At 42.6% G+C, this 11,681-nt stretch overlaps 1 protein-coding gene across 2 annotated transcripts in view; it reads right to left on the reverse strand.

The window, feature by feature from the left end:
• Positions 1–11,174, reverse strand: part of LOC118373468 (2-(3-amino-3-carboxypropyl)histidine synthase subunit 1) — a 127,048-nt gene extending 115,874 nt beyond the window's left edge. For both annotated transcript variants that reach the window (XM_052520073.1, XM_052520075.1), the window contains exons 1-2: positions 11,066–11,174; positions 10,274–10,423 (exon numbers count right to left, since the gene is read on the reverse strand). In XM_052520073.1, the coding sequence (XP_052376033.1) occupies positions 10,274–10,423; positions 11,066–11,117 (202 nt within the window). In that variant the 5' untranslated portion in view covers positions 11,118–11,174. The remainder of the gene's footprint in view (positions 1–10,273; positions 10,424–11,065) is intronic.
• Positions 11,175–11,681: the final 507 nt, after the last annotated feature.

Raw genomic sequence — 11,681 nt, forward strand, 5'->3', positions numbered from 1 at the left:
GTAGGACCTTATTTGAGTGTGACACCAGCTAAGACGAATCAATGAGAAATGCTTTCATCAGGGGGTTGGCTCATTGCCAGGGTTGAGACACAAAATATTACACCTCTTTAAAATGATGCCAACAACTTTACAGAGACAAAATGCTATATAGAAAGGCATGCTCTCTCAACATGTAGCCTGGTGCAGTTTCTCACCCAATTTCCTTCTATTGTTGAGAATGTGCAAGATGTCGGTTGTAAACATGAAATAAACATGATGACGTATCAGACATAACACAAATGTTGCTGATATAGAGATCTAGGCTATAGGACATGGAGAAACAGCTCCACTTAAAGTCAGAGGAAGAGGACAAGGGGCGGGGTAATATCTACAACTGAGAAATGGCATAAACACTTTGGGAAAACGTACAGAAAACTGGTCAGACAAACAACTTCTGTGGCGGACCACAATTAAACCCATATTTCAAACACAGACAGCGCGTCACACTGACCAGCATATACCAGTGCCTTGCGAAAGTATTCGGCCCCCTTGAACTTTGCAACCTTTTGCCACATTTCAGGCTTCAAACATAAAGATATAAAACTGTATTTTTTGTGAAGAATCAACAACAAGTGGGACACAATCATGAAGTGGAACGACATTTATTGGATATTTCTAACTTTTTTAACAAATCAAAAACTGAAAAATTGGGCGTGCAAAATTATTCAGCCCCCTTAAGTTAATACTTTGTAGCGCCACCTTTTGCTGCGATTACAGCTGTAAGTCGCTTGGGGTATGTCTCTGTCAGTTTTGCACATCGAGAGACTGACATTTTTTCCCATTCCTCCTGCAAAACAGCTCGAGCTCAGTGAGGTTGGATGGAGAGCATTTGTGAACAGCAGTTTTCAGTTCTTTCCAGATTCTCGATTGGATTCAGGTCTGGACTTTGACTTGGCCATTCTAACACCTGGATATGTTTATTTTTGAACCATTCCATTGTAGATTTTGCTTTATGTTTTGGATCATTGTCTTGTTGGAAGACAAATCTCCGTTCCAGTCTCAGGTCTTTTGCAGACTCCATCAGGTTTTCTTCCAGAATGGTCCTGTATTTGGCTCCATCCATCAATTTTAACCATCTGCCCTGTCCCTGCTGAAGAAAAGCAGGCCCAAACAATGATGCTGCCACCACCCTGTTTGACAGTGGGGATGGTGTGTTCAGGGTGTTGCTTTTACGCCAAACATAACGTTTTGCATTGTTGCCAAAAAGTTCAATTTTGGTTTCATCTGACCAGAGCACCTTCTTCCACATGTTTGGTGTGTCTCCCAGGTGGCTTGTGGCAAACTTTAAACGACACTTTTTATAGATATCTTTAAGAAATGCCTTTCTTCTTGCCACTCTTCCATAAAGGCCAGATTTGTGCAATATACGACTGATTGTTGTCCTATGGACAGAGTCTCCCACCTCAGCTGTAGATCTCTGCAGTTCATCCAGAGTGATCATGGGCCTCTTGGCTGCATCTCTGATCAGTCTTCTCCTTGTATGAGCTGAAAGTTTAGAGGGACGGCCAGGTCTTGGTAGATTTGCAGTGGTCTGATACTCCTTCCATTTCAATATTATCGCTTGCACAGTGCTCCTTGGGATGTTTAAAGCTTGGGAAATCTTTTTGTATCCAAATCCTTCACAACAGTATCTCGGACCTGCCTGGGTTGTTCCTTGTTCTTCATGATGCTCTCTGCGCTTTTAACGGACCTCTGAGACTATCACAGTGCAGGTGCATTTATACGGAGACTTGATTACACACAGGTGGATTGTATTTATCATCATTAGTCATTTAGGTCAACATTGGATCATTCAGAGATCCTCACTGAACTTCTGGAGAGAGTTTGCTGCACTGAAAGTAAAGGGGCTGAATAATTTTGCACGCCCAATTTTTCCGTTTTTGATTTGTTAAAAAAGTTTGAAATATACAATAAATGTCGTTCCACTTCATGATTGTGTCCCACTTGTTGTTGATTCTTCACAAAAAAATACAGTTTTATATCTTTATGTTTGAAGCCTGAAATGTGGCAAAAGGTCGCAAAGTTCAAGGGGGCCGAATACTTTCGCAAGGCACTGTATGTTTTTTTTGTCATTTTTACCGCCTTTGCTCCCAATTTATTGATTACGATCTTGTCTCATCGCTGTAACTCCCCAGTGGGCTCAGGAGAGGCGAAGGTCGAGTCATACGTCCTCCAAAACATGACCTGCCAAACCACGCTTCTTAACACCTGGTCGCTTACCCTGGAAGCCAGCTGCACCAATGTGTCGGAGGAAACACCGTTCAACTGACGACGGGGTCAGCCTGCAGGCACCCGGCCCGCCACAAGGGATTGAACCACAGGCTGTAGTGACGCCGCATCACTGCGATGTAGTGCCTTAGACCACTGCACCCCTCGGGAGGCCCTGAATGACCTACATTTCTAACAAACATGGTTATTTTTTGTCATAAATTACAAATACTGTAGCCACAGTCAACAGGAAGGCAAAACTTACAAAACTGGGGTTATCATGTACAACATAGATTCACTCAAAACTAGGCTAGAAGGCTAGTTCATCCATCCCTGGTTAAATGCAGACAGGTGTTGCAGGTTCTGCAACGTTGGCAAATGTACAACACATCCCAGTAGGTCTAATCCTTTTAGTCTTCAATTGATATCACATTAATTTCACATTGGAACAGATCCATTTTGAATAACAAAGAGGCTTTTTCCCCTCACATCAAGCCATTGCGTCCTCCTTGCGCAAATTGGTTATCCAGAGCTGTTGTCTTGGTAACAGACTGATGTCCTTATGTTGGTGTGGTTACATATTGTGCTATGCATACTTATGTAAAGTGCTCAGCATGATTGAATATTTAGCCTTTCTTTACTCAAATGGGATTATACCATAGTGTGATATTTATGTACAAGCCGTTCGTCCACTGTCCTCTGTTTCGCAAATCCCCTTGAATTTGATGTCATTTTCAGTAATTGAAGGAACACTTGAAATGTTTCCCTGCATCAAAGGTAGTGTAACCCAGTCTGCATTTCCTGTGTATGCTGAGATCAATGGGCTGGCTCTAGCAGACACTGGGACTCGTGGAGGCTCTGTTTAAATCAACTTTAGATACATAGGGAAGAGTGTTGACAGACTGACCCTGTCACACATCACCTTGATAAACCATGTGACTACAGTGAATGGACACTTAGGCCTGAAATATTTATCGACACTGCAGTCTATGTTCACATACTGCAGTGGGTTCCTACAGCAAAGAGAAACAACAAAAACAGGACTGTAGACAACACTGAACAATAAAAAATGGCCTAGGAAAAGTAAAAAGGGCGCTGACAAAAAGAAAGAATGACCCTGAAGTGTGATGGATGGAGGAGAGAGGGAAGGAGGAGAGGAGTGTGTCTTTCTGATGAAAGGTTAAGGTATCACTGTGCACCATGTAGACAGACAGAGACAGGTCATTACCTGGGAAAGGGCGAGTTTATTAACCGAGAAAGGTTTCTAAGCCTCACAACAGCCCTGGCTGACAGAAGCCAAGAGCTCTCTTTCCATCTGATCTCAGTGTACAGGCTCTGCACAAGGGTTTAGAGGTTTAGTGTGTGTTTTGTGTGTGTGTGTGTGTGTTTACATGTGAGCTAAAATGTCATGAATGGTACAGGAGCATTAACACAAACAAAAATGTCAAGAATGCTTGTGTGTTTGTCATTCATCCTCCCACGGACACACGTACCAACATGCACATATGATAGTTTGTGATTGGTTTGAGTGTCGGCCTGTCAGAAAAGGGGATTTCTGTCTGGGAGGTGTCAACAGAGAGTGCAGCAACCAATTTTAGTGAGTGAATGGAGAAAAAGGTCAGCTGAGGACCTGAAAAAAACAAGTTCACTTCCAAGTCCCCAATCCTGACTAGCCGGGCCCCAGCACTGAGATTTGTACTGTTTCAGATTTTACTTCTGTCTAGTATTAGCATTCTATAACAATGTGCAAGGTGCTCGGGGGGCTTGTGTTCAGTTCAGTCTGTACTTCTTCAGCATAATCGTCAGTTACACTATACTGTGGGGCACATTTCATCTGCACTCAGATTTGTGCTGCTGCAGAAAATAAAAGTTGCCTCAACCTCTGTCTGCAATTAGTGGCTGGCTGCTCTAATAGGACTTCTCCCACACTCCAAAAAACATCTGTAGACTTGTGTAGATGTAACATAAAGAATTCAGAGGTGTTAAAGGAGAAGACCAGAGGGAAATCATACGTGTCTCTGACTGCTACTACTAAAATGTTTGATTATTTGCGATGCTGCTCTGTCTCCTCTGAGAGAAACAGTTATCTGGGTTTGTTTCGCAGCCCTGAGGGAAACATGTTCATGGTTCTTCCATACACACAAGGTTGTTTTGTCTCTCTGTTCACTTTGCCCTGCCTCTGTTTCCTGCCTTCCACTTTCACAGGTACAATTCAGTGTGCAAGGCTGAACAACTATCGTGAGAAAGAGACCATTGCAGGCACGGACAAACCAGCACACAGGGAAGACAAGATTTTTTTTTTTAAATACAAGGACAACATAGAGAGGAATTGAGGTATGATAAAGTATGTGATCAGTTAAGCTGTAGCGTGTAGTATTTTTATTTTTTGTGTGTTTTTAAAAAATATATATATTTTAATTTACCCCTTTTTCTCCCAAATTTCGTGGTATCCAATTGTTAGTAGCTACTATCTTGTCTCATCGCTACAACTCCCGTACGGGCTCAGGAGAGACGAAGGTTGAAAGTCATGCGTCCTCCGATACACAACCCAACCAAGCCGCACTGCTTCTTAACACAGCGCCATCCAACCCGGAAGCCAGCCGCACCAATGTGTCGGAGGAAACACTGTGCACCTAGCAACCTTGGCTAGCGCGCACTGTGCCCGGCCCGCCACAGGAGTTGCTGGTGCGCGATGAGACAAGGATATCCCTACCTTGCCAAACCCTCCCTAACCTGGACGACGCTAGGCCAATTGTGCATTGCCCCACAGACCTCCCGGTCGCACCGGTTACGACAGAGCCTGGGCACGAACCCAGAGTCCCTGGTGGCACAGCTGGCACTGTAGTACAGCGTCCTTAACCACTGCGCCACCCGGGAGGGCCCTGGCTGTAGTATTTAACAATAATGGATGGAATATAATAATTCTGTGACTGCTTATGTTCGTCCTATTTCATTGGAAATGTTTTTTTGCATATGCCAACTCCCCGAGACAACCTAGGAGAGTGCAATCAATTCACCTTGTCGGCTTGGGAGATTCCAACTAGCAACCTTTCGGTTAGTGGCCCAACGCTCTAACCGATAGGCTACATGCCGCGCAACATGAAATTGCTCCGGCACCACTCCAAAATGTCCTATATTTGGTGCAAAGAAGAATAGAAGCATTCTGAGGATACATTTTTTTGCCTTAAAAATAATCTGTACATTCTGTTCATTTTCAGACAGAATAGCACAGGTTCTTGAGATCAAATCAAATGTTATTGGTCACATACACATGGTTAGCAGATGTTAATGCAAGTGTAGCGAAATGCTTGTGCTTCTAGTTCTGACCGTGCAGTAATATCTAACAAGTAATGTAAGAATTTCACAACAACAACCTTATTCACACAAGTGTAAAGGAATGAATAAGAATATGTACATATAAATATATGGATGAGCGACGGCCGAGCAGCATAGGCAAGATGCAGTAGATGGTATAGAGTACAGTATATACATATGAGATGAGTAATGTAGGGTATGTAAACATTATATAAAGTGTCATTGTTTAAAGTGACGAGTGATACGTTTTATTATATCCAATTTTTTGGATATTGGAAGCCATCATATCGGTTTCGTCCACTAGGGACTTTTCCTTGTGTCATGTTAGTACCCAATGTATAACTAATTGTTGTGTGTTTATGTAATTCTGTGATTGATTAGTTAGTTAGTAAATAAATAATTAAGCCAATTTGTATATCACTGATTCATGATCTATGTTAGGGTTCGTGCAGATCTCCAAGGTTTTGTGACATTCAGGAATGAGACTAATGAGGTAACAATACATTAATAGAAGACGGTTATCAATAAGATAATAAAATATCTGACGAGTTATATTTGGGAAATTTAAACTCTATAACCAACATTTTCCCGTGGTGCCCCGACTTCCTAGCTAATTACTATTCCATGATTAGTTTACATCGCGTACTAATTACACATAGAGAATTGATTTGATAATATACAGTGTTCACATTTAATGACAGCAAACGCTACGACACAATCAAATCTGAAATTCTGACGTTTCTAAGGAGCTATGGTAACTCTCCAGAACCAAATGTATGCTCACTTAGCTGTTGCTTCTGTTTACACTCAACAATTGAGGCTGGGCAGTAAAAACAATGGTGTTTGCTTGCTTCATTTCATTCCATTCCAACAGGAAGTGAAATGACCAAAACAAAGACGCCAATTCAACTGAGGATGAGTTAGAGAGGCTGAGTTGAAGGGGTTCAAAAACCCAGGCAGAAACAGATGGAGGGAGAGAGAGAGGGGTAGAGTGCAGAGTCGATAAGGTGATCTTTGATTTTGCGAGCCCAGAGAGAGAAGAAACTCTCTAATGAAACCAATACAGAACAGAGACATGGGCAGTATCCTTAAAGCCACCCAATCCCAAATAGTACTGAAAGAGCTCTGGTCAAAAGTAGTACAATGTATAGGGAATAGGGCTATTTTCTTCACCATTCCCTCTTGCCCCCTCCATTCTAGCTCTCTATGTGTGATTGTTAGATGAGAGTATCAGTGTCATCAATGTCACCTGTATGGGTGAGTGCAGAGCAAGGGGAACAACCACTCCAAGTCTCAGAGCGAGTGACGTTTGAAACGCTATTAGCACGCACCCCGCTAACTAGCTAGCCATTTCACATCGGTTACACCAGCCTCATCTCGGGAGTTGATAGGCTTGAAGTCATAAACAGAGCAATGATTGACACACAACGAAGAGCTGCTGGCAAAACGCACGAAAGTGCTGTTTGAATGAATGCTTACGAGCCTGCTGCTGCCCATCACCGCTCAGTCAGATACTTGTATGCTTAGTCAGATTATATGCAATGCAGGACACGCTAGATAAACTAGTAATATCATCAACCATGTGTAGTTAACTAGTGATTATGATTGATTGATTGTTTTTTATTACATACGTTTAATGCTAGCTAGAAACTTACCTTGGCTTACTGCATTCGCGTAACAGGCTCCTTGTGGAGTGCAACGAGAGGCAGGTGATTATAACGTTGGACTAGTTAACTGTCAGGTTGCAAGATTGGATCCCCCAAGCTGACAAGGTGAAAATCTGTTGTTCTGCCCCTGAATGAGGCAGTTAACCCACCGTTAATAGTCCGTCATTGAAAATAAGAATGTGTTCTTAACTGACTTGCCTAGTTAAATAACGGATAAATAAAGGTGTAAAAAAATAATAATAATAATAATAAAAATAATTGTCCAAATCGGTGTCCGAAAAAACTGATTCTCGATTGTTATGAAAACTTGAAATCAGCCCTAATTAATCGGCCATTGCGATTAATCAGTCGACCTCTAATCACAACCCAATAACACCTCAACCCTCTTATCACCATCACAACCCAATAACACCTCAGCCCTCATCACCTTCACAACCTAATAATCCCTCTCATCACCATCACAACCCAATAACCCCTCTCATCACCATCACAACCCAATAACCCCTCATCACCATCACAACCCAATAAATAACCCCTCTCATCACCATCACAATAACCCTCATCACCATCACAACCCAATAACTCATCACCATAACCCCCTCATCACCATCACCCAACCATCACCATCACAACCCAATAATCCCCTCATCACCATCACAACCCAATAACCCCTCTCATCACCATCACATCACCATCCCAATAATCACCATCACAACCCCTCTCATCACCATCACAACCCAATAACCCCTCATCACCATCACCATCACAACCCAATAATCACCCCACCATCACAAACCCTCTCATCACCATCACACAACCCAATCAATCACAACCCAATAACCCCTCTCATCACCATCACCCAACCCACTCATCACCATCAACCCCCCTCTCATCACCATCACAACCCAATAATCACAACCCAATAATCTCATCACCATCACATCACCATCACAACCCAATAACCCCTCTCATCACCATCACAACCCAATAACCCCTCTCATCACCATCAGCACAACCCAATAACCCCTCTCATCACCCATCACAACCCAAACCCCTCTCATCACCATCACAACCATCACCATAACCCCTCTCATCACCATCACAACCCAATAATCCCTCTCATCACCATCACAACCCAATAATAACCCCTCTCATCACCATCACAACCCAATAACCCCTCTCATCACCATCACCATCATCAACCATCACAACCCAATAACCCTCTCATCACCATCACAACCCAATAACCCCCCTCTCATCACCATCACAACCCAATAATCCCTCTCATCACCATCACAACCCAATAATCCCTCTCATCACCATCACAACCCAACCCCTCATCACCATCACCTCATCACCATCACAACCAATAACCCCTCATCACCATCACAACCCAATAACCCCTCCCTCTCATCACCATCACAACCCAATAACCCCTCTCATCACCATCACAACCATCAATAACCCCTCATCACCTCATCATCACCATCACAACCCTCATATAACATCCCTCTCATCACCATCACAACCCAATAATCCCTCTCATCACCATCACAACCCAATAACCCCTCTCATCACCATCACTCATCACCATCACAACCCAATAATCCCTCTCATCACCATCACAACCCAATAACCCATCACCTCAATAACATCACCATCACAACCCAATAACCCTCTCATCACCATCCAACCTAATAACCCTCTCATCACCATCACAACCCATAACACTTCACAGGGGTCCGTCCATCCATCATCACCATCACAACCCAATAACCCTCCATCACCATCACAACCCAATAACCCCTCTCATCACCATCACAACCCAATTTTTTTCACCACCCTGAACACCCTCTCATCACCATCACAACCCAATAACCCCTCTCATCACCATCACAACCCAATAACCCCTCTCATCACCATCACAACCCAATAACCCCTCATCACCATCACAACCCAATAACCCCTCTCATCACCATCACAACCCAATAACCCCTCTCATCACCATCACAACCCAATAACCCCTCTCATCACCATCACAACCCAATAACCCCTCTCATCACCATCACAACCCAATAATCCCTCTCATCACCATCACAACCCAATAATCCCTCTCATCACCATCACAACCCAATAACCCCTCTCACATCACCATCACAACCTGGTAACCCTCTCATCACCATCACAACCCAATAATCCCTCTCATCACCATCACAACCCAATAATCCCTCTCATCACCATCACAACCCAATAACACCTCATCACCATCACAACCAATAACACCTCATCACCATCACAACCCAATAACCTCTCTCACCACCATCACAACCTAATAACCCCTCTCATCACCATCACAACCTAATAACCCCTCTCATCACAATCACAACCCTATAACACTTCACAGGGGTCCGTCCTGGGGCCCACCCCTGGGTGCATTTTTTTTTTTCCTGAACACTACACAGCTGATTCAAATAATCAAAGCTTGATGATAAGTTTGTTATTTCAATCAGCTGTGTAGTGATCAGACAAAAACCTAAAATTGAACCCAGGGGGGCCTCAGGACCGAGTTTGGGAAACGCTGCTCTAGCAGATATTTGTGAATGTCCTAAGTTTCATAGTTTAGTTTGACGTCCTCTAGCTGTGAGACAACTGCTGACAATAACGTTGATAGGCAGTATTTGAACATGGTACTCCTATGTTCTATAGTAAGAGCTAGGCCTTCCTGGTAAATACCACAACAACACAAGTTACCAGAACAATAACCTTCGAGAAACATACCATTAACTTTTTTTGTTTGTTATTGGATCTCTCATTCACTAATGGTGTCTGATATAGATAGACATTAAAACTGCATGATAAAGCATATTCAAGTATATAGCAGCACTAGCTATTCTGAGGTTCTCCAGGTTTAAGGTTATCCTTAGCCAGGAACTGATAGACACACCTTATTAGTCTTTTCCAGTAAGGAGTCCACCCGTGGTAAATACTTTATCCAAGCCCTATAGATAGTAGAAAAGTCATGAATAGGCCTATTCTGAGCTTACCTCTCTTAGACGTGGCCTGTCTCACCCGCCAGACTGTCTTGTGGATCTCAAAGTTGTAATTTGAAGGCAAAGCACGGATAGCCTCCTGTAACTCTGGGTCTTGCAGGATTTCATCAGGAATTTGATTGGCCACCCTCCGTGGTCCTCGTACTTGGGGAAAAATCAAATAATTTTACTGAAGGAGATAGTTGACAAACACAGACGGAGGCTTCAGATCAAATACGGTGTAGGGGCAGAGTCTCATATGATTATTGGTAATAATTTACATGAAGTTACTCTTCTGAGTTGTTACATATTGTTTTGGCAAGTGCTTTGAAATTCCACAGTCCCTATTCCTCTTGTACAGGCCTAATTATAAAAACCACAACTCCATAAACAATTATAATCCAGTCATAACAAAACGTTAATACAATGCTGTTGTGGTTTATTACAGCATAAATAGGTGCAACCTTCTGCTCAGCAGGGTCCCCCAACTGGTCTCCCATGTTTTCTAAGCAGATGACGAAAGTTAGACCCAGGACCTTAAAAACATTTTAAAACGTGTTCTATAATTTTCATATATTTCGTTCTTGCAGATAAGTATCAAGTAAGTTAGCTAGCTAATCACTCTTTCAAACCATTTGAGTCAGTTTTCCTTGTTATTAGCATTAGCTGGTCGCTAGCTTTATCTGCGTCATAATTCTTTATTCATGGTGGCAATTTATTACACTGTTTTTTCAAGCATGTTCCATACACCACGTTCTTGGTTATTTCTCGTGTGATAGCATTTTTATAACGGATACTCATATTTACCGGTTGGTTTTTTAGCTGGTACGACTTGCGTTTCGACCGTGGGCGCCGCCATATTTCCGGTGCATGTGGGAACCAGAAAGGCAGCAGTAATCTAATGCAGAAGCCTTCGTTGCAGGCGGAACAATCGATGTGAGATAATCGAGTTGCGTGTCGCTGTCTGTGGATCTGAATTTCTATTGACACGAAATCATAGAAAATGTCGCATTTGTTCAGAATGCAATAGAAAACATATGCTTTTTTATTTCATTGACAGTAAGCTTCATTTTTAGTAACATTATCAAATCAAACTTAGTGGGCCTACTGTTCTCTTCTCTTGCCCCATCACAATTTACAGATGTATGATCTTAATTTGAGCCAGTGTATGTACTGCAGCAGGAAAATAATCTTGCAGCAACAGGAAATGTGAATTATTATGTGGATAATAATTAATGGACATTTGTGTATGGGTTGATTCATTTGTAGTTCCAGCAAATCGAGACTGAAATTTCAAAGTGGAAATTACAAACTTCAGACGCTCATTTGAAACTAAAATACACTACATACAGTTTTGCTCCTGGGTGGCGCAACAGTCTAAGGCACTGCATCTCAGTGCAAGAGGCATCACCACAGTCCCTGG

The sequence above is a fragment of the Oncorhynchus keta genome, chromosome 1, assembly GCF_023373465.1.
Source record: "Oncorhynchus keta strain PuntledgeMale-10-30-2019 chromosome 1, Oket_V2, whole genome shotgun sequence".
NCBI lineage: Eukaryota > Metazoa > Chordata > Actinopteri > Salmoniformes > Salmonidae > Oncorhynchus > Oncorhynchus keta.